Source organism: Hetaerina americana, unplaced genomic scaffold (genome assembly GCF_022747635.1).
Source record: "Hetaerina americana unplaced genomic scaffold, ioHetAmer1.1.p SCAF_2, whole genome shotgun sequence".
Lineage (NCBI taxonomy): Eukaryota > Metazoa > Arthropoda > Insecta > Odonata > Calopterygidae > Hetaerina > Hetaerina americana.
This window is the reverse complement of record NW_027286763.1, coordinates 83,842,253-83,864,540: the sequence shown is the minus strand read 5'-3', so window position 1 is coordinate 83,864,540 and position 22,288 is coordinate 83,842,253. Positions and strand designations below refer to the sequence as shown.

Here is a 22,288-nt window from a genome sequence, read left to right as displayed (position 1 = left end):
AATAATTAAATGACGTGATCACATTGAAAAATAAAGTTGGGCATATTTATTAAAATATCACAGAATATACACTGAATAGATTAATTTCTCGTGTAATTGGAAAAAGACTGTGCTTTTAAGTAACATTTCAGGGATAATGGATGGCAATCGCATGAGAAATGAGAAGTGCGCTGGATACGACACCAATATTTTTCTCAAAACTTCCCTCGGAAGGCAGTCATCAATGAGTTGCTCTTAACAGCTGGGTCACATATGTATCCTCAATAGAAGTTTCTTTTTTTCGTCCATCTTAAGCGTGGCGTCAGTAGGAGATTTCAACGGTGGATGTTGGTAGCATGAGTTGGTGATGTGGGTACGCGCAGTTCGGAAAGGTCGACGTGGAAGGGTAGTTGGGGCGTCCGCAGCCGAGCTGTGGTACCCTCAGTGTTGCTTGTGAACCTAGTAGCCTTTCCCAATGGAAGCGATCTGGACGGTGACTTCAGCCTGGACTTGGGCTGCCTTCAGTTTGGTGGAATAACTTGAGATAGGTATCAATTGGTGTAGACGTAAATTATCAAGACAGCGACGGAATATATCTCGTCCAAATACACGAATGTTGATATGTGTACCCTGATCAGTCCACTATCCAGTATATTCGTCTTCCACGTCGTTTTGGATATTCATATGTTCCGTCTTCCGCAGATAGACAGTTGACGTAACCATAAAGTCACGCTCTGGTGGCAGGATTAACGGTGGATAGCGTTTCGCAGATCCATACGAACCATTGCATCTCGTGGTTGTAGATGAAACATCACCAGGATCCTTCGCGCCACTGGATGATTCACCAATCCCTTATTCTATCTACTTCAAAGATAAAATTAAAAGGAGGAATCAGTGGTTTAAAAGTGCATCTAAAGAGGTACTGACAACTGTAACATGGAATACAGAAATGGTAAACGGCTTATCGACCCGATCGAAAACCCTTTGCATTCAATTTTTTGTGGTTGAATTTTTTTGCGCATGAAATTGCTATTAGAAGCGGCACATTAAACCAAGCGCTTATGATCTTTTTAACAGGAATACTTGAAAGATTTTGATTGATGTTGATATTGTTATATTGTCCTAATACGCGAAGAGGATATTCATTTTTCCGCCACTAATTTCACGTCTTTACGACATGAGTAAAGTGAAAGTATCCATAGATATCGAGAAGAATTTTAAGGTCAGACTATATGTCATGGTACTACATAATTTATTTTAGAATACTACTTAAAATGCAAAATGATATCGATCGTCAAGTCGTTGCTTTAATTGTGTATTCTCATCTCCTTACCTAAACTTTTTATTTCCTCTTCTCCTTAAATACCAAAGGGTGGTCTTCATCAACATGGCCGATCAGCATCCTGGCCCCAACTTATGATCCCGGGAAAACGCCTTTCAATTGGCCACTGACAATCCAGTCAGTCATAATAGAAGTGCAGTCTTCTTTGATCCATGGGCAGAGCCATCCAGATCCATGGTCGTGGGAAGATTCATTTTAAATGATTGGCTGCATTGGAAATAGAGGCGCTCGGGGTACGACTGGGGAAGATTCATATATCATCCTTCTGCATTTGGGGTAGAAGTAGAGAAACCTGTGGGCAGTGACTGTGATTCCCTCCCTCTGTGGAAGTCGAATAAGAGACGTTGAGTTTGAAAGTTTGAAACATGCTCTATCAATATATACCCTTTTTACTCGATACCGTTCTCTCACCTTTTTCCTCAGTACTTATTCTTTAGCACTATTAATAAAATCCTCTCGCAGCGCAAAATTGATAATTTCATCCAATCAATAATTATGACATAAAAACTATAATAAATCGTTAATCCTAAATTTAGAAACTTTAAAAATTAATAGGCAGAGGACACAATAACAATTGTATGCACTAATAAAGACACTCCCAGTTTTTCATGTAGTAATCAACATATTCCAAGAAACTGCGGGAGATACCGCAGCAGTAACTTTTAAAGGAGCCATCCGCTGTTATACATTTTAATGCAAACATTTCTGAGCGTAAAAGTAATTCGCCTTGAGCGGGATTCGAACCCGGATCCCTCGATGTCCGGTATTGACATCGGGGGATCCTGGTTCGAATCCCGGTCAAGGCGAATGATTTTTATTCTCTCGAATTGTTGCATAATAATCAACATGCCTGAAGTAATTAAGAAAAAGATCTTCAGATAAATGAGGATTAATTGAAGAGGGCTTTAATGAGGACGTAATAAACCATTAATTAGCTATGTATCAACAGAGTGAAAATTTAGGTCAAATTTTAAGGGTGGGAAATAATTTCAAAAATAGTTTTTAAGTAGCACTCTTAAGTATAACTTGATTTTTAAGCTTTTTTCAATTTTTCTAAAACGTAGCAGGGCTCGTGATCGTCGAACACTCTTTGTTGCAGGGAAAATATTATATTTTTGCTTACATTTCTAATATCTAATCCTCCATGAATGAACACGGAAGTGTCAGCATTTTTTAATCAGATATTGTAACGATAGGTATGCTAGCTATCATCGAAAACCAAAATTCAGTCCAGCGGTATTCAAAATTCCTCGTTTTCCTTAAAAACAATGTGCATACCTAGCTACACCTGTCTGTAAATAACCTTAATTCAGTCCACTCATTTCAGTCAGTTTTGACCCTGTAGATTTTTGCTATTTTTTTAAATGAATAGTTCCATGAAGTAATTAGAAATATTATTAGTAATAGAAAATATTAATTAATATCAACTTTGAAATAATTTTAACCGAGTTTTTATATTCAAAGAATGGAGTATTTAGGAATTGATATTAAGCTAGGATCTGTTTAAAAACAATCATTTCTGAAAATATCGATTAGCATAGTTAAAACTATTCCAAGGAAATAAATACGCACCATTTTGCGAAAAGTTTGAATTGAACAACAGTAGCGAAATATATTTCTAAAAATTTAAATTATTCGTAAAACTTCAAAGCAACAACCAGCCTGAATACGAATAGGCATACAATATTCTATTTTAAATAAAAAATAAAAGAAACATAAAAATAAGAAAATTCAGGAACGTGAGTGTTTAACTCTGTGTAGGTGTTATACAAAAGTTTATTATTAATATAGGTAATAATCGACTTGCGTAACTTGTACCTGCACTAGGAATAGGTATATTTGTCGTGGAATCAGGAAAATATTGCTCTATTCTATAGACTCAATCACTTTTATGGGTAAGGTTAGCCTCCGAGAATATGGGCAACATTTTCTGCGGGGATGAAATTAAGTGTCGTTTTGTCACATGCGGACTTTGTCACTGCTGAGAAATCACCTGTCTTGCACTAGAAAATCACAATACGAAAAACAGACCTGACTCGCGGTAGAAGATTTCATGAGACTAAAAATTCTTATACATTTAAGGTTGCTAATTTTAGGATACACTTTCTTTTGGGAAGGAAATCCGTTCGGACCACGGGATCGCACTTACCGCGAGATTCTTCATCTTCGCCCCGTTCCCCCAGATACCGATTCACTTCGACACTCCTTCTCCTAGTGACTGTTGCCTCTCTCCCCACTGACACCAGTTTTATCCAACCGAAAGGCGTGGTCCGACCGTACAAAAACACCACGAGTCTATCTCCTCTCGCCATCGGACGGGCGGTGCCGGTGGGTGGCTGGGAGATGAGGAGGAGACAGTCGCCTGATACCACTTGCTCTACCCCAGAGAAGGCGGAATCACCAGTCCAGGCTAAATTTATCCCGTCAAATCCATTCCCCGTTTCTCGTTTTGGCCCTCTCTTTAGGCGCTATAATTTCTTTTTATTTTAACTGTTTGGAGACTTTATTGGACAGCGGAAATATAAAAAGATATTTAAGCGACCTTGCAAACTTAAAATGGTTTTCAAGTTATAATGGGTATAATTATGTGTAAGATTGATTGTTAAATTTCCTACTACATTTCATACGTCTACATCTACTATATATCTTGCGAGTCATCGCCGAAGTATGTGACTGGGATTGAACCCTCACTAGATGCGCACTTTCCATTTGGAATTTCACAAAATGTGCCAATACTAATTTAGGCGCAACAAAATTTAATTTAGAAGATTATCAGAGTTGGAATCACTTTTACATGCACTACAATATCTACTATTTGAAAAGAGTAAGTATTGTAAGAGAAAACGTGGAAATCAACGCGACACTACACAAATCAACATGTACTACATAATAAACCGTAGGGACCCTCCAAAACCTGCCTTTAAAATGCAGATTACTCATAGTAATGAATCGAATCCATTCGAATGGTTGCTATGGAAGCAGCTATTATATCCGTAATGTAAAATATAGCATCTAAAAGACCAGGATACTATGTTTTAGAGTCCCTTCTATTCTGAACATAAGTTAACGATCTATGTAACCATAAATTAGGGATGTTTGTCGACGACACCGTAGCATGCAAGGAACTGGTACAGCAGTACATTCTCCTATGATCCAGGAAAAAAAATTTCAAATGAGTATAAAGAATTTGGAATAGGATTTATTCCCAACCAATGCACGGTATGGAATTACGGGAGTGAAAAAATAAGAATCGCTGAATGAAATTTAAAATAGATGGGATTGAATGAGGTGACTCATGGGAGAGTGAAGTAATGAAGAGTCATCGTTACCTCCTAACTTTAAAGGAGACATTAGAAGATACACCGTGAGAAACAGTTTAAATAGACGAGTGATTCATTCAAGGTATTCTACGCATTTACGGGCTCACTTGGACGGTCCTTAACGACCATTTACTTATAATAAGTGGGAGAACTTGGTCTTGTTCCCTCTACATTATTTCTTTCTTGATTTCTTCGTGGAATCTTTCTACCTTCATAATCTCTTATCTATGTCTATGTCCAAACAATACCCCGCCGCAAGGGTGTGTGGCGGGAGGTGTTAGGTATTCTACGAACTACCTTATCTCTCTTCTCCTCTCTACCTTTCTTTTTTCCTCTACCCCGCATGCCTAATTTTCTCCCGCATGTCACGGTCTTCAGCATACCGCAAATTTCCGATGTTTGTAAACTTCCATTAAACCTCTCCCCCATTAACTTCCGCTCTTCCCCTGCCCTATGAATGACCCCAGCGTTTGTCTTCATCTCTAACTTGTTGTCTACATTCGTTGACCTAACCACATCTCAAAAGTCTCTAATCTACGATCATTCTCCTTCCCTTGAAATCTGGTCGCACACCATTAAGTGCCTTACTCCATATTAAAGTCCTTAAGAATATTTTTTAACATCTGTAGTGAAGCCAACATCAATTCTCGTCTTTTTGCAAATGTCTGTATCACTAATGCAAATATTCTCCTAACTTTCCCATTACTATACCCATTTTCCCCTAAAATATTACCCAAATAAAAACATAAAATGCTCCATCTGTTCCAATTTATTCCCTCCAACTTTAATGCTTAGTTTAGCTTTCCCAGTTCTTTAGAATCTCATTCAATTTGTTTTATGGGATTTAATTATCATCCAATACCTCTCATATTGTTTCTGTAAATCGCTTAGTAGTAACTGAAATCTCTAGGCTGTCTGGCTCATTATCGCTTGATCATCTGTAAACCTCTCTCAATGTTCTCACTGCCCATTTTAATTCTTCGTTATAGTTTCTACCCGTGCTACACTTAACATTTACTCAGCATATTTATTAAAAAGTACGTACCTGCGAACTCTGTCTCACTCCCCTGCCAAACATTCCCCATTCCGATTCTTAATCTGATTCATGTTCAAGTTGCGAATAGTACGCCTATCCCTCAAGTCTACTCCCATATTCCGCAATGTGTCGATAAACTTTGCCCATTCAACACGATAAAACGACTTCTTAAAATCTACGAAACTAAAAAAGACATCCGGATTATATATAGTGCTCCTTTCTATTGCCGTTCTAATAACTGTAAAAGTTCTTCTCCCTTTGCTGAATCCAAGCACGATCTTCACCTGGTTAGTTTTCGCTATTTTATAATCTCCTTTTGAGGCTTCTTACGACTAACTTAGCTTAGCTGAATGCGAAAATATTCTAATCATCCAAAGTGGAGTGACAGTCAAATGTGATAAAAACCATGATTTATTTTTGGTACATTGTAATGCGAAATACCATTTATTTTATAATCACTCAATAGGAAGTTGGTTTTTTTTGCATGCCGTAAGTGAATGCAATGTGATTTTCATAGTTATGTGTTACAATCCGTAGAAATAAAAGTAAATATAGCTTCGAAAGCCGGATTGTTTGGAAGTTACTCTCAAAAGAGAAAATAGGGCTCCATAGTAATGGCTATTCCGTGAAGGATGCTTCACTTTTTTCTTTTATATTAACTGATATAGTAATTGAATCGGGGCTTAACAGAAAAAAATGCTCGCAATTTTGCTAGCGTACCTATTTGCATTTTCGCATGAAATGTGATTCAAAATTTTATAATTTGATCTGTTGCAGTTGTGTTAGTTCATTTTTGGATTTAACTCTAATCACCTCTCTGAAATTATCTCTATAGTTATCAGCTGCAGGAAATAATTATCCGAGCTTCACACCATTTATTTTCTAACATGTAATTCTATGGAAACAGGTTTACGTTGGTGGAGTACGGTATTTTTCACGCACCTGCGCACTTTTTGTTGTCCATTTAATGCCTCGTTCTCACCTGAATTTCCGTGAAGGACGCCCGGAATTCAGGTGAGATTCATTTGGAGCAGAAGGAAAACATTCATAAAAGATCGTGAAGCATGTCGTGTTTCATGAAATGCGATTAAAAGGTTATTATTTGGTGCCTTAGGTTCTTAACAACGCCGCTATGACTTCCCAACATCCTAATCAATCACTACATCATATGTAGTATATGTCAGAGCTACTGTTGCCCTGGCTTAGTGTGGGTTGAACATCCAAGAATTTAATGTGGATGTCACGGTATCGCTATCATCTTTTGTTGACCAATTATTTATGAGCAGTCATAAATTTATACATGACAATTTTTTTTCTCAAAATAAACTTGATTCCAACGAGTGGAAAGGCTTGAACTCAGCAAATTCTGAAAGTGTGTAATTACCGAAGTAGTGTCAATTTTTTTTGAACCAGTATTGGTACGTAGCATAAGAGAATATGTTCACATATTTTACATGTCTTAAACTACCGATTATTGGTGTCGTTGTACGATGCTGCACATGAAGATGGTAGCATTCTTCAACAAAAGTTGGGGAATTTGTTTGCGCATCGGTTGAAAGGTACTTCACAAAAATTTCAGCTCTACAAAAAGAAAGTTCAGCGCAACTCAATCGTCAGTTGTCCAGAAATTTAAATGGAATTAACTCGAATTCTATTTTTTGAAGACAAACAAATATCCCATTGGATGAATTGTTTATTTTCAAAACCGATCATAAAAAGATACATGAATCAACTGTACGCTAATGGCTAAAAATCTCCCATTTTTTGAGCATTTCCATTTATTAAGAGGAATTTAAAAGTTTTCAGCGATGCTAATTCTGACGTCTTTTCTGCTCGTATTTACCGGTTTGGACGTAACGTGTCCAAATGTTATTCTTTACACATTATATTTGTTCAATATCTAAGAAAATAGATTGCTGTAATTTACACTCTATTATATCTGATCCTGGTATCTTAACACATATTTCTTGAGAATTTTGTTCTTTTAATGATGAAAATACTCAATTATTCAATGACGAAAACAAATAATAACATCCATGAGAAGAGTAAAACCTCTTTATTCAATCAATACCATTCCAGTAAATAATAACGGGCAGAAAAGTGCAACAAAGAAATTCTCAGTACGAATATTGAAATCTGCATCAATGCTCTCAACGAATCACAAACATAAGAGGCCAGTGCTTTACTGTGTGGGGGACGACTGTTCTTGCTCCCATTCGACTAGAGGGGAAAATATCTGGACGACTTTACCACCCGATTCCTCACTCCGCGAGGCGGGACTTGGCTTCCTCGTAGGCCGCGAGGTGCTCGGCCCTGGCGGCCGCCACCTCCGCCGTCTCCTGCACGGACTCGAGCACGGGGACCTCTGGAGCGGCAGGGGCGACCGGGAGGTTGGTCGCGGAGACGCGGAACCCCCGCAAGGGGTCAGCGACGTAGTTGACGCTCTGCACCTGGCCCTCCGAATCGACGTAGGAGTATCCCCCGCGGGTCACCCCATCGAAGGTCTTAACTTCGCTCTTTGTGGACGGACCGCCGGCATACCCGTAAGAGTACTGTCCGATCTCGTCCTGAGCATGGTACTGGCTGGAGATGGCGGCTCCGGGGGCAGCGGCGTAGGCGGCAACGGGTGTGGCCACCGCGGCGTGGTAGGCTATCGGGGCATGGGCAACGGTGGCGGTGTAGGAGATGGGGGCTCCCACCACGGCGGTACGATAGGTCAGGGCCGGCGCAAGGGCAGCGTTATAGGCGATGGCGGTCCTCGTGATGAGGCCTGCGGGTACACCTCCTGTCTCCTCTTCCGAGGACGACCCACCGGTTTCCATTGGCTCCTCTGTCTGCTCCTCCTCGCTCTCCTCATCCTGAGAAGGCTCCTCTGTGGCGGCTTCTTCAGGGGCGGCCTCCGCCTTGGCCCTGGCCTCCTCGTACGCTGCCAGGTGGGCTTCCCTCGCTGCGGCCACCTCAGGGGTGTCCTCCACGGGGGTCGGGGCCCTCAGGGGTTCGACCGGCAGGGCTTCCGGTGCGACTGGGAGGTTGGTCGCGGTGACGCGGAATCCGTTGACGGGATCGGCGACGTACTTGACGCTCTGCACCTTGCCCTCGGCGTCTACGTAGGAGTAACCTCCGCGGGTCACGCCATCGAAGGTTTTCACCTCGCTCTTGGCGGAGGGACCGCCGGCGTAACCGTAGGAGTACTGTCCGAGCTCGTCCTGGGCATGGTACTGGCTGGAGATGGGCAGGGCAGCAACAGAGGCCGGTGCGGCCAGTGCCGAGTAAGCCAGAGGTGCATGTATCACTCTTCCGGGGGCTAGACTCAGGATAGTCGGTCTTGCCGTGGTCACTCCCACCGCGGCGATAAGAACAATCTATGTAGGGAGATAATTGAAAGGCGATCGTCACAAAAAATATTCCTCTCGGTTTATTTTAAGGTATTTTCCTGTGAGAGGTGGGGTTTGAAGATTTTTTGTGCAATGTTAATTAGGGCTTGCAGGTACAGTAGTGCGTAGTGTCAGGGTCCATCAACAACTCATTCTTAGGCGTAGACTGCCACTTACAACCTGTGTGAAATCAATGGTTGCAAACGTAGATGGACTAACGAGAATCAAAGGGATTGGCCTTCGGGAGTGCCGAGTGGGGGTCAGAATCTTCAATTTGAGAAGCGAGTGGCCCTGAGACCTCACAAGATTTTAAAGGGTTTCTCTTGTTGGTTAGTCTGCCGGTTAGTCACTTGTCCTCCTCACCTTCCGTAATCCCCTCCGCTCTTCCATACCCCCTTGTCTTCTGCTATGCTCATGCCGTCACGCATTTCAACTCCAGAGGGTTTTGGTTTGACCGAGCGTATTTATTGAACGATTGAACGTAGTAGTTAAACTTAAATGCTCTGATAAAATATTAGAAGCTGTTCAATATCTACGTCTGACGATTATTTTAATATTTGCATCAAATTTCTACTCCAGAGGAAACATATTCTGATTAAAAGCGAAAATACGACGACGTTTGATGAAATAAGTTTCGTAGGTGTTCATGAATGTATCATTCACTAGATGTGAATTTTGTGATCTACACTCAGGTCCAAACCAAGCTACACTTTCCACTAATGACACTACATGTGTTACTCTGGAGCACGACCCTCCATTCTTTAGGTGTTCAGACGCACGCATTTCCTACTTCTTCAAGTTTTCTCCGTTTTACCGATACCTCTTCTGCGAGTCCCTCTGCTTACACTCAATTGGGGTGGTTGCGGTATTGAAATTAGTGTTACGTGTCCCTAAGAATCCACGACTCTACCGCGAGGTGTGTGTGGGAGCGGTGCGTGAACTACGCTTCCGGAAGGAATGGTTCCGGAAGCTTAAAACTACAAAAGCGACTTTTGTTTTTTTCCTAGCTCTCGCAAATGGAAACTCACCAGGAGACTCCTCATGGCTCTCTCCGCTGATCTCTCTGCCTTCCCCCGAATTTTTTTTTCTCTCGGTCTGTACGCCGCCGCCGCCTCTGCCGTCAGTGGTCCCTCGTCGTCTGATGCTGCCACCGCGAGCACTCCCCGTATTTATGTACCCGCGGCACCCGATGCGGCGGTCGCCGGCGCTCGGCGAGGCCAGTGGGATGGCCGGAGAGGCGCGCACCGCGGAGGACGTGGGGGACTCGGAGCGGTTGCGTGTGTGTGTGTCTCAAGTGTGAGGGGTTGGGAAGATGTGGAAGGGTGAGAGAATCGGAGATCCGAGGTTCATCTATTGTTACATGTAGGTCTTCCGTTACGCACCGCAAGGAAAGGCGTTCCTTGGGTTTGATTTGCGCATTCGCCGCGGAATCTCCGTAGAATCCCATGCAATTCCAATGTTAATCCATAACTTGTTCGTGGACTAGAGATTAAAGCCATCGGCCTTGCTCTGGGATTGTTTCTGGCGGAAGAGAAGGTTTCGGTGGTCCCTTGCACCGAATCTCTCATTATCCTCAGTTCTTCAGATTAAGTGAGCTTCGGTATAATCCACCTTGTCCTTGGTATGCATAGGTTTTGTTTAAGCTTAAGTTGAAAGATTGTGGGACCATTTAAATAAACTCTAGATAAACTAGAGTTGACTTTACAAAGATTATGTCCCTCCAGCGATTTTGAATATCTGCGCAAAAAGATTTTCAATTTTTAATGGAATGAGGATACGATTGCGGTGAGAGTGTCATTAAATATGTTTAGAGATACCCTAAAATCTGATTCTCATGTTCAGCAGTTAATGGGAGGACGTTTGGCAGGTTATACGCCATTCATTCGAATTCATCCAAAGTCAGGGAGTTTATGTTATCATCGTTTATTAATGCTTTGTCACGCAATGTAATCACTTAGCGTCTCTTGATTTAAGATTTAAATTAAATTTAAAATTCTTCGGGGATCGGGATAGATAGATAGATAGATAGATAGTGGTCTTTATTTGGGCGAAATTGAGACCAAATGGTCCCTTCTTCCATTTAACCCATCGTCATATACATATTATATTAGCCATTAAACTTATAAATACAGTCATATGTACACATACATACATATAGACAGACATCAATTCATTAACACAGATTTGCACATCGAAAAGAAAACAGTATATACATATATATAGACACACACATACACATACATACACATACACACACATACATACCTATATTCATACACATACCTACACATATACATACATATCCACACACACATACACATACACACATAAACATACATACATGCATTCATACACATACATAAATACAAACATAAGTACCATACATACATATACATATACATATATAAATTAAGAATACACCTACATATACTCAAATTAAATGACAGTGAAGTCAACAGTACAATAAAATGAGGAAAGTCTGAGCAAAGAATGAGGTTTGTGGGAAAAGCTAGGGAGAGCGTGGCATTGCTCAACTAGTAAAAACCCACGCAGGAAAAACACCCACGAAGAGAAGGGGGGTGTGAAAAACCTGCGAAAACCCTATTAATTAGAGGAAAGATACATGTACATTGTAACAATCATTTTTACAGAGTATACATATTATTAAGTTACTGAAATTGAATTGGAGAAATTAAATACATTGACAACACATGCGGAGTAATGAGAAGCGAGATATTTCTAAAAATAATTATGCAAACTCCTACCGTCCTAGGGGTAGTAGGATAGGGAGCACACACTAGGCCATTTGGGAGTGTTTGGGAAACAGTGACCCACGTATACCTCAATCACACACAAAAAAGCAAAATTAATTAATTATTAATAATAGATACTTCGGAGGATAGATAGATAGATAGATAGATAGATAGCGGTCTTTATTTGGGCGAAATTGAGACCAAATGGTCCCTTCTTCCATTTAACCCATCGTCATATACATATTATATTAGCCATTTAAACTTACAGTTACATTCAAATCTAAACATAAACACATAGAGATAGACATAAATTCATTAATCCAAATTTGCACATCGAAAAGAAAAAAGTATATACATATATATATAGACACACACATACACACACATATATACCTAGTAGTAGTTTTGAGGGGAGGCGACCGACAGCTAAGGTCATTTGCGCCATAGGGGAAGGACAGGAAAGGATGAAGGGTGGAGAGAAACCCGGCGTCGGCATTAGCCTACTCTTTACGAAAGGCGCCAAGGGGTCCGCGGCTTAACGTCCCATCCGACGGACGACGTACTCACTCAAAGTGCCCTCCACAAAGCACCTCAAGTTAGGGATCGAGATACCTCTGAAAAATATTCAACACCGCCGGGATTTGAACCCGCGCCCTCAGGGTGGGAAGCCAGTACGTTAGACATATATACCTATATGCATACACATACATACACACATACATACATATCCACACACACATACATATACACACATAAAACATACATACATGCATTCATACACATGCATAAATACATACATAAGTACGCACATACACACCCATACATACGTACATATACATATATAAATTAAGAATACTCCTTCAAATACTCAAATTAAATGACAGTGAAGATAGAGTACAATAACAATGAGGAAAGTCTAAGCAAAGAATGAGGTTTGTGGGAAAAGCTAGGGAGAGCGTGGCATTGCTCAACTAGTAAAAACCCACGCAGGAAAAACACCCACGAAGAGAAGGGGGGTGTGAAAAACCTGCGAAATGGGATGATGCGGTGGCTAATGTACAGGCTAATGTACTGAGAGGGCCCGGGTTCAAATCCTGGAGACATATTTTTCAGTGGTATCCTGATAACAACTTGAGGTGCTTTGTGGAGAGCACTTTGAGTGAGTACGACGTCCGTCGGATGGGACGTTGAACTGCGGACCCCTTGGCGCTTTTCGACAAGAGTAGGCCGACGCCGGGTTTCTCTCCACCTTTCCTTTCCCATCCATCCCTAAGAGCGCAAATGACCTTAGCTGTCGGTCGCCTCCCATAAAAACCACTCAGGATAACTGCATATGAAAATGGATTAGATTATTCATGAAAAAATTATAAAATGCAAATGGTGCCGGCCAATTTCGATATAATTCAGCGAATTTCCTATGAAGTACTTAACCTTCCATTTTTGTGGTCAAACATGATTAAAATATTTGTGTCACCTTTGTAATGTTTAGTTTGTAAGTATATGGATAAATAAAAACGGTTGTTTTTCTCGAATTACATTAATTTAATATAATATTAAAGTGCATAAAAATACAAGGAGCTATTATTGTAATGAAAATTTAATTTTGAAAGGTTAAATAGTTAAGTAGACTCAGAGAATACATTAATTACAATACCAACGATTCTGCTTTTTGTACCTTTAGCAACAATTTTATTTCTCACTAATCATTAAAAAATATATTTAGTTACTTAACAGAACGGTTTATAGCAGCCTCATACATCCTCCTGGTGAAACAATTGATTTTTATCTTCGAATTATTACGTTTGGAATTACCTGTATATTCAAGGTCAGTTATGGATTATAATTTTAAATAACTCAAGCATTTATTTGTAACACGTCAAGACCTGGAATATTGATATTTACGCACATCCTCGTTTTTACTTCCCTTTATCTGTTGCACTTCCTTTTTTTTGAAATGCGAAAACCTTCTGATTCGCAGTCATCTAAAATATGAATGGTATCGTTTTGAAACGAAATGAGTGCTAAAGAAATACGTATATGGGAAGTAAAATCATGAACAAGCTTGTCGGGTAAGTTAAAGTTCACCTCGCAAGGAGCGTTATAGTGTGTGAGATTTACCCAGGGCCAGCTCCTTTCCCTCTCGTTGAAAGGTGGGACATTGAAAAAATATATGGAGTTGGATTCAAACTGAAGTTACAAGTATTCAGGAATCAAACTGAAGTTACACATATACTTGTATAATCGGGATTTGAACGTGGTACCAGGTCACCACGAATTACTCGGAATTATTTTCCCGATTATCCACGACGTCAGAATAGAGCTGTCTCATACTATCAATTGTGTTATATCGTTTAACATAGGTTTTGGATGGACGCCGACGGAATGTCGCGACATTTTGTAGATTAGTCTAAATACACGACGTGATACCCCACACTAAGTTGAACTATTCTTCAAATCCTCATACTTCCTTCCTCCCTTCATTCCATCCAACATATCTATCCTTTTCCTCCCTCTACCTTGCTTGTCTAACATCCCCTCATCTATCATAGTCTTCAGTATTCCATCGCTAAATGCTCTGAATTCATCTTTACTGCCTCCTTTGGATTTCTCACAATGAATCTCTCTTCTTCCTCGCCGGGTCCAGTATTTCTTCCTTTATTTTTTCTCGCCCAATAGACTCGTACCTTTACTATCCTTATGCTGTATCCATATCTCAAAAGTCACAAAACTACGCATATGGTCTTACTTCAACAGCCAAATTTTCGCGCTGCACAAAATCACGCTTCAAATTACAGGTAAAGTTTTTAATAGCCTTTTCTTAGCATCCTTAATGTCCTCATACGTCATCGATACCTTCCCTGTAGCTTCTATGTCTAGCGCGGTTATACTTCTTATTCTTAGACCATCTTGGTCCAAACATTTCAAGATAGGTAAATAGTTCCACTTACTCCGTTACATATACCTGTTTTGTGACTTAATTTCGTGGAAAATGGTCCTAACATGATTGACCTCACTGTATGGGGTGCCCTTTGAAATTCAGCGCTAGAAATGAACAAGAGTACATAATTTGATATAACTTTCTATTCCCAATTTATTGGACGCAATAACAAATTAACTATATCTCCAATTACCTCCTATATACTGAGAAAAGCTCATTAATTTTTCTCAGTTTACTAAATAAGGAGGATGAGGAAAAATAAGTCAGTGGGGCCGGATAATATCTCAAATGACAATCTAAAACTGGGTGATACCGCAATAGCTTTGTACCTGTGCCATCTATTCAAAGTAACTTTAAATAATGATACCTTGCCCAATGATTGGAAAAAAGCAAATATTACACCAATTTTCAAGAAAGGGATAAAACAATTGCCAACAATTATATACCGGTCAGCATAACCTCAGTTGTTTGCAAAATAATGGAAAAAAGAATCGCTGACTACATTCGGGAATGGTGGGCAAGAGATAGATGGCTATTCAAACACCAACATGGGTTTAGAACGGGATACTCGTGTAAAACGCAGCTTTTGGGATTAAGTCAATATATCGGCGACGCAATAGACGAAGGAAAGGAGGTGGATGCAGTAATTGTTGATTTTTCGGCAGCTTTTGACCGAGTGCCTCACGATAAATTATTGTTAAAGTTGGATTCGTTACCATTGGACTTGAGGGTAAAACAATGGATAAAAAATTTTCTTAGAGGCAGAACTCAAAAAGTAAAATTAGGGGATACATTTTCAAATGAGGCGAGCGTATTAGCAGGAGTTCCACAAGGCAGTGTTCTAGGGCCATTATTCTTCCTAATTTACGTAAACGATCTACCATACAATTTACATTCCCAAATAAGACTCTTTGCTGATGACTGCATTATATACAGACAGATAGAGCATGTAAATGACCACGTAATACTACAATATGACATCGATCGCCTTGGTGACTGGGTTACAAATCATAATATGGGCATTAATATAAGAAAAAGTAAGTATATAAATTTTTCAAATAAAAAGAATGCAGAAAAGGAAATTTACACCCTCTTTGGAGAAAGAATCCCATATACCAGTCAATGCAAATATTTAGGCATTTATTTAACTAGGGATCTTGGGTGGGGAGTCCAAGTAGATAATTTGACACGGAAGGCATTTAAAGTATTGCATTGGGTGATGAGAAATTTAAAAGGAAGTAGCGTAGCCACAAAAGAAAAAGCACTGGTTATCCCTATCCTAGAATAAGAAAGGGTACTGGTTATCCGTATCCTAGAATACTCCTCCATAGTATGGGATCCATATGAGGTGGGACATATTAAAAAGATAGAAAAAGTTCAAAGAAAGGCAGCAAGATATGTACTCGGAAGGTACAAAAGAACGGATAGTGTCACAGAAATGTTAGACGTACTGAAATAGGAGAGTTTAAAAAATAGAAGAAAAAGGAGTAGGTTAAGCGCGATGTATAGTATTGTTAAAAAGGACGAAGCGTGGGAAGATTTATGGCAAGGGATAGAAAAGCCTAACTTTAAGGGAAAAAACGACCATAGCTTCAAAATAAAAATAAGGACTCAAAAAACAAACAAGAAAAAATACTCTTTTTTAAACAGAACTATAATTCATTGGAACCAGCTGCCTGGAGATTTTTTGATCCCTTTCCATCCAATTTTAGAAGTTTTAAGTTGAAATGTAAAGCAGCCACTGGGTAATAAACTTCATTGTAGTTGTGAAAATATTGTTTGTATGTGATGTGGACGGCATTTTGTATGTGATGTGGAAGTTTGTTTGTATGTGATGTGGAAGTGTGATTGTATGTAAAAATATTTTGTCTCTTATCTGTTTTTATATGTGTTCGTATTTAATTTTCGTTGTAAGAGTTATCTTTGACCTAACTTGACCGTTGCCACCAGGAAATTCGCCTAATTGCAACGTAATTGTGTAAGTAATAATAATAATTTCGAACGCTTTCTCAAAATACACGGATCATACGAACACCACCTGATTTTACTGTTTTCCTTTCTATTGGTGACTTCTGAGTTGGATTATGTGCCCAAATAACTTGATGGTACAAGTACGAGTTACCGATCTATTTTTATTAATAAATTATGTAGTCATGGCTCATACTTTTAAATTTACTTGTATGCAAAACGTAATGGTATAATGAGCTGGCATCATAGTAAGACAGTGGAGAAAATTACATTTTATGAGGTTTTCATCCTGTGCCTTAAATTTGTAGTTGAAATACAAAATTTAAATTGATATATGTACTTTAGACTTTCAGGCTTCACTTCGTGCAAATGTGTGATGTTCCTATTAAAGGAGTTTGTAATTTTACTTTATTTTAAGCACTTCGCCGCTCACCAACTTGCTGCACCATCAGGTACAATTTCAACTGATTTTATGTTCAAAGTTGATAAAAAGTCATAAAAATTTCTTGGTCTTTTGGTAATAATTTTATGGTGTTAAGAGAGGGAGACTGAGATCAAATGTTTAAAAGTGATAGGAGAAGAGATTAAGGGACTATTTGAAATCCTACGGAGTCAGAAAATTTGGGTGGAGAAAATATTGCGAGGAGCATGAATAGATTTAAAGGTCGTGATGGACCTGCAAATTTTAGGCAAGCGGAATACTAAAAGGACGAGCTGTAGGCATTTAAGAATAATAAGGTATTAGACGGTTTGAAGCCAAGTAGTATGTAGAACTGAAGAAGGAAATAATTTAGGGCAAACAAGAGGGCTAAACGAAATACATAATATATTTTAGGGACCGACCCAAAGCTACATACCTTTAATGGATAAATAATAGTATCAAGAGAGATTCCTGTACACTTCCCTTTATTTTGCAATACAAAAACTTCAATTATTTTGTCTCAGTTGACACTACAATTTTCAGTTTATTCTATGTCATTGACTCTATAATATTAGAGAGAAATGAAACATTTCAAAAAAGCGTGAATCATTCAGGTTCCACTAAGCCTGAATGGTTTGTCAGGGGGTTGTTAAGCAATACTGTTTGCACAAAGTATTATTCATTTTATTCTATAATACATTATCCACAAAGCTATACCTGTCAGAAATATTTCATATTTAATTAAAATATTTACGAGGTGTTAAGTAATTGTGTTAGTTAAAATACATACATAATTACTTTTTAATGCATGTACGTTTCAGTGGCAAGAATAAATATTGCCTTTACAGCAGTTTTTAACGGTTTATGAACCCATTAATCAAACTCCTTTTATCAATAATAGGTATTAAAATGAATAACCAAATGTTTTGCTGAGTATCGATTAGATGGGAGGTATTGAAGGTACACCCAAAGTTTGCATTAGTTTTAATGGCCTATTTATGATATTTGCTGCACTTTCTACTACGAGTATTTATCTCTAAAATAGAGTATTTATTTAAATAATAATTCTTTCTATAAGATTAGCTTTGAGCTGAAGGTATGTATACATACACAGCGAAAAGGCATAAAAAGTAAAAATAATCACATAAATGTAACATTTTTGTAAAGATACTTTAAACAATTTTTTTAAAAGTTTCTCCATGAAGTAATAATCTAAAAAGTAATTCGATTGTGATATTCTTTTTCTCATTTTATCGCCATTTTAATCCTCAATATACATTACGCATCTAAAGCTTTATGGTGGGAGAAGAAATGCTACCTCGCGAAATTAAGTGAATCTCTGGTGACGAGTGATATCAATAAGCGAGCCATAATATGAATCCTCTGAACTGAGGAATTTACGTTTGCACTTCATAACGCGGGATTTGCGTCGGTGAACATTTCACAGTCTACGGTTGCGACTTCAGAGTAGAACGCGTAACATTTCATCGATATTGAAGCATTAAACGTTGAAGGTTTTAGAGGATCGCTTTCACTAGGGCCGGGGATAAATCGCGAATTGATTTCCCGGTTCGCCGACTATCTCCAACAAATATCTACGTTTTGACGGGGCCCCTGGAGTGGAGATTTTTGAAGTGGTTCACCTGATCATAGCGTTTCAGGTGCCTGCGCGTGTCGAGATGGGAGTGTTTTCCTCTTGGCTGCCTTCGTACATTCATGCTTCATGGTTACTCGTGTAAGAATGAAACTTGAAACACTCGTTCATAATTGATCGCACCGCAAGACTGATCTGTCCTCCCGCTTCATTTACCGTTACGCTATATTTTTCTCCCCATTGCAGCGGCGGCTTGGAGTGGATGGTACTATTTCATGTCTTCGCGTCGTTCTTTTGCTGAGGGTAATCTGTTACGACAAATGGGAACTAGTTTCCCTCACGTCTGCGCGTTTGAGTGCACACGCGCCCAATTTTTTGGAAATAGTTATCCACTCACTCCGGGCCACCCCAGAGATGGTTGTTAATCCGGAAGTTTTTCTCTTACCAAAACCGCCAATCCTGTCGAAACACTTTTTTCGGATAAATTAAAATGGCGCGTAATGCCTATAGAATATTGTCTCATAGGCATGCTTCGATGAGGATAAATACATAATTTTAAAATAAATTACTATTAGTAGCAACACTACAAGTAATCCCATTCCCTACCAACATCTTCATTTCTTTCAAGTTCCTTGCGGTTAAATTTTCTATCGCCTGAGTCTCATAATATACTGTATTAGTCTTCATCTGTAATTCTTATTCTCTTTGATTCCTTCAATTATGGTTTTCATTATGTGAAAAATGTTCAGGTTTGGTATTAATGATGATTGATTTGTGCTAATGGCTCAATCCATTTTCAATAAATTATTGTCAAATTGATTTTTCACTTTTACGTGTTAGTACTTATCTCGATAAACGGCTCTCACATGCATGGATATTATTCCTTTTAAGTCAGTCAGGTCAAGAAAGTATCAAACATTTTGATTGAAGGGGGAAACTTGGTGAAAAATCAAAGAAATAAAGAAAAATAAAAGTCATGTTTATCTTTACGTCCTCGTATTAAGCACCTTCTTCTCCGGTTATATCATCTCGATAACGATAAGAGGTATCTTTGTAGATAGAGAAGAGGATATTATAAAGTTGCTGCCTTGGTTTTTTTCCCATTACTGCGCGTTCTAACGTCTGTTTGGATTTTCATTACTAGATTTTTATTTCGCATTCAGCTCACATTTTGAAAAATATGGCGTCACCTTAGGTCATTTTACACAATAGTTCATCTTGGACGGGATTATTTGATATTAAATTCATTAGTTGGCATACGAGTAGGTGATCCCTTGAAGGAGTCCTGCTTCACTTAGCAGAGTGCATTAAATTGATAATTTTTCTCCGTTTAAAGTATTGGTAATGAAAAACAATGGCTGCTCGCTGAATTTTTGACTACCTACCAGTACGTAAGTGTTTATCAGAAGATTGATGGGTATGTTTAGGAGAAGTGATGATTACTGGTTCACAGACATGATACACACATGCCCCTCGTGCCTTTTAGTTTTACTGTAGTGCAGAGTAGGTACAGTGAAAAAAGGTTTACTTTAAATATTTCAAACAAATCGGTGGGACTTCCAGTGAACCGTGAAAAATTATTTTGAATTCGAGAAGTCATAAGAATACAATGATGCTGGCATTATTCAAGTCATTATTAATTCGTTCAGGTTTCTATATTTATAGGTATATATATATATATATATACAGGGTTCGTCCGGAAAATAAGTGTACTGACTCCTGGGCTGGGCGCGCCGCTCCAGGCGCGCCCAGCACCGCTCTGACGGGCTGCGATTGGAGGGGGATATGTTGGCAAGCGACGCTGAAAAAGGCAGTCGGCTCTGAGCTGTGGTGTAGTGAGGAGCTCTGTTAACGCGAACCTCCACGCTCGACCCACGTCACGGAACGCGATGCCGAAGTTTTTGGAGCAGCGTTATTCCATATAAATAGTAATATATATATATATATATATATATATATATATATATATATATATATATATATATATATATATATATATATATATAGAAACCTTTAATTACGAATTTTAACGAATTAATAATAACTTGAATGCATACATTAGTCTCAGAATTAATTAATCAGTGCCTCGAAGAATAAATGTTAATCGGGCGAATGACTCAGTTATCCAAGAAGTTCTCTCGGGTTTCCCACCGGGTCAGGTTGCAGTACACCGACGTTTCGAAGGCTGACTCTGCCATCGTCTTCAGGGTGAAGTTAGACGTTATCTTTTGTTCGTTCGTTCGTCCGTTTTGTTGTTTCGTTTGTCCGTTCGTTCGTTCAGACTCATCTTTTGAGCATGAGGATATCCAGAGCTATTATGATGCTACTCGATTACCTCGTCACCCTGAATGAAGCATTGAGTCGAAGTATTTCCCTGAACACCCGAGAATTCACATGAACATTCTGCATGTTTGATTGTACAAGGTTAGTCTAGAAAGTAACCTCCATTTTCGTGTAGCGTGAGAAGTAGCGGAGGGAGCCGAATGGTCGCTGTATTGACGCACACAGTGGGTTAGTACGCCTCGAGCTGCAGTGGTTGGAAGGTCGTGCCGCTTGTCGCTTGGTTACAGTAGCGAGTCAAAATGAACAATGCGATGGATCGATTATCGAGTGATAAGTTTTTACTGATAAAATAACTTCCGAACTGCTGACATTCATCGGGAAATTTGTGCTTTGAAGGGACCAAAAGAAATGAGTGACAAGAGTAGCGCGTCAGTATTGTCATTCGTTTAAGAGTGAACATAAATGTCCATGATGACAAAAGTGGCCGCCCATCTATGGTGAACAATGAGTTTCACGTGTAAATTGACAAAAAGGTTCGTTAAAACCGGCGTTTTACGATATAGTTAATATTTAGAAAGTTTTCCGCAAAAGTCTATGACTCTTGTTGCATGGAAACACGACTGAAGAGTTAGGCTACTGCATGTTTTGTGCTTGTCTCGACGAGGAACTTCAAGAGATGCTGCCATCGGTTGGCTGCGATCTCAGCCAGCAGAATGTTATGCTGAAGGAATGTAAAAAATAGTTCAAAGATATGAAAAATGTTTAAATCTGTTTAGCAAACACATAGAAAAATAGTAGAGAGAGTAATTTTGGGATTAAAAAACCTCTGTATCTATTCCTGTGTATTTTTTATAGCTTGACGTAAGTTACTTTCTGGATAGCCTTCGTATTTAATCAAAAAACGTATAGTGGAAGTATACATGCGAATATTTTTCAATACTCCAGGGGTATTCGTAACAACATACGTTGTTCGAGCACCAGCCCACTCGCTTTTATGCCAAATACTTCCACTTTACTTTTCGAAGTTTTATTGGCCACCTCCGTATCCTGAGTACAAAAGTAATCTATTTTGGTCGTAAAAAATAAATTGATTATATTCCGTTAAGACTTGTAAAATTACCACTTCAGAAATATCAACAAAAGTAGAAGGATAATGTCATAATGAACCGCGTGACCGGTTATGCTATCGACAGGGCGCAGAAAAACAAGTAAACAGCAAAAGCAATCGAAAGGTTAGTATATGTACGCACATCACATATACATTTACGTGGTGCGTAGTT

At 39.1% G+C, this 22,288-nt stretch overlaps 1 protein-coding gene across 1 annotated transcript in view; it reads right to left on the bottom strand.

Annotated features, from left to right (window-relative positions):
- Positions 1-7,718: 7,718 nt before the first annotated feature.
- The window catches only part of LOC139688157 (vitelline membrane-like protein), a 34,658-nt gene continuing 20,088 nt past the window's right edge, over positions 7,719-22,288 (bottom strand). The window contains exons 3-4 of the mRNA XM_071585584.1: positions 10,080-10,217; positions 7,719-9,039 (exon numbers count right to left, since the gene is read on the bottom strand). Of these exons, the coding sequence (XP_071441685.1) occupies positions 7,939-9,039; positions 10,080-10,217 (1,239 nt within the window). The 3' untranslated portion in view covers positions 7,719-7,938. The remainder of the gene's footprint in view (positions 9,040-10,079; positions 10,218-22,288) is intronic.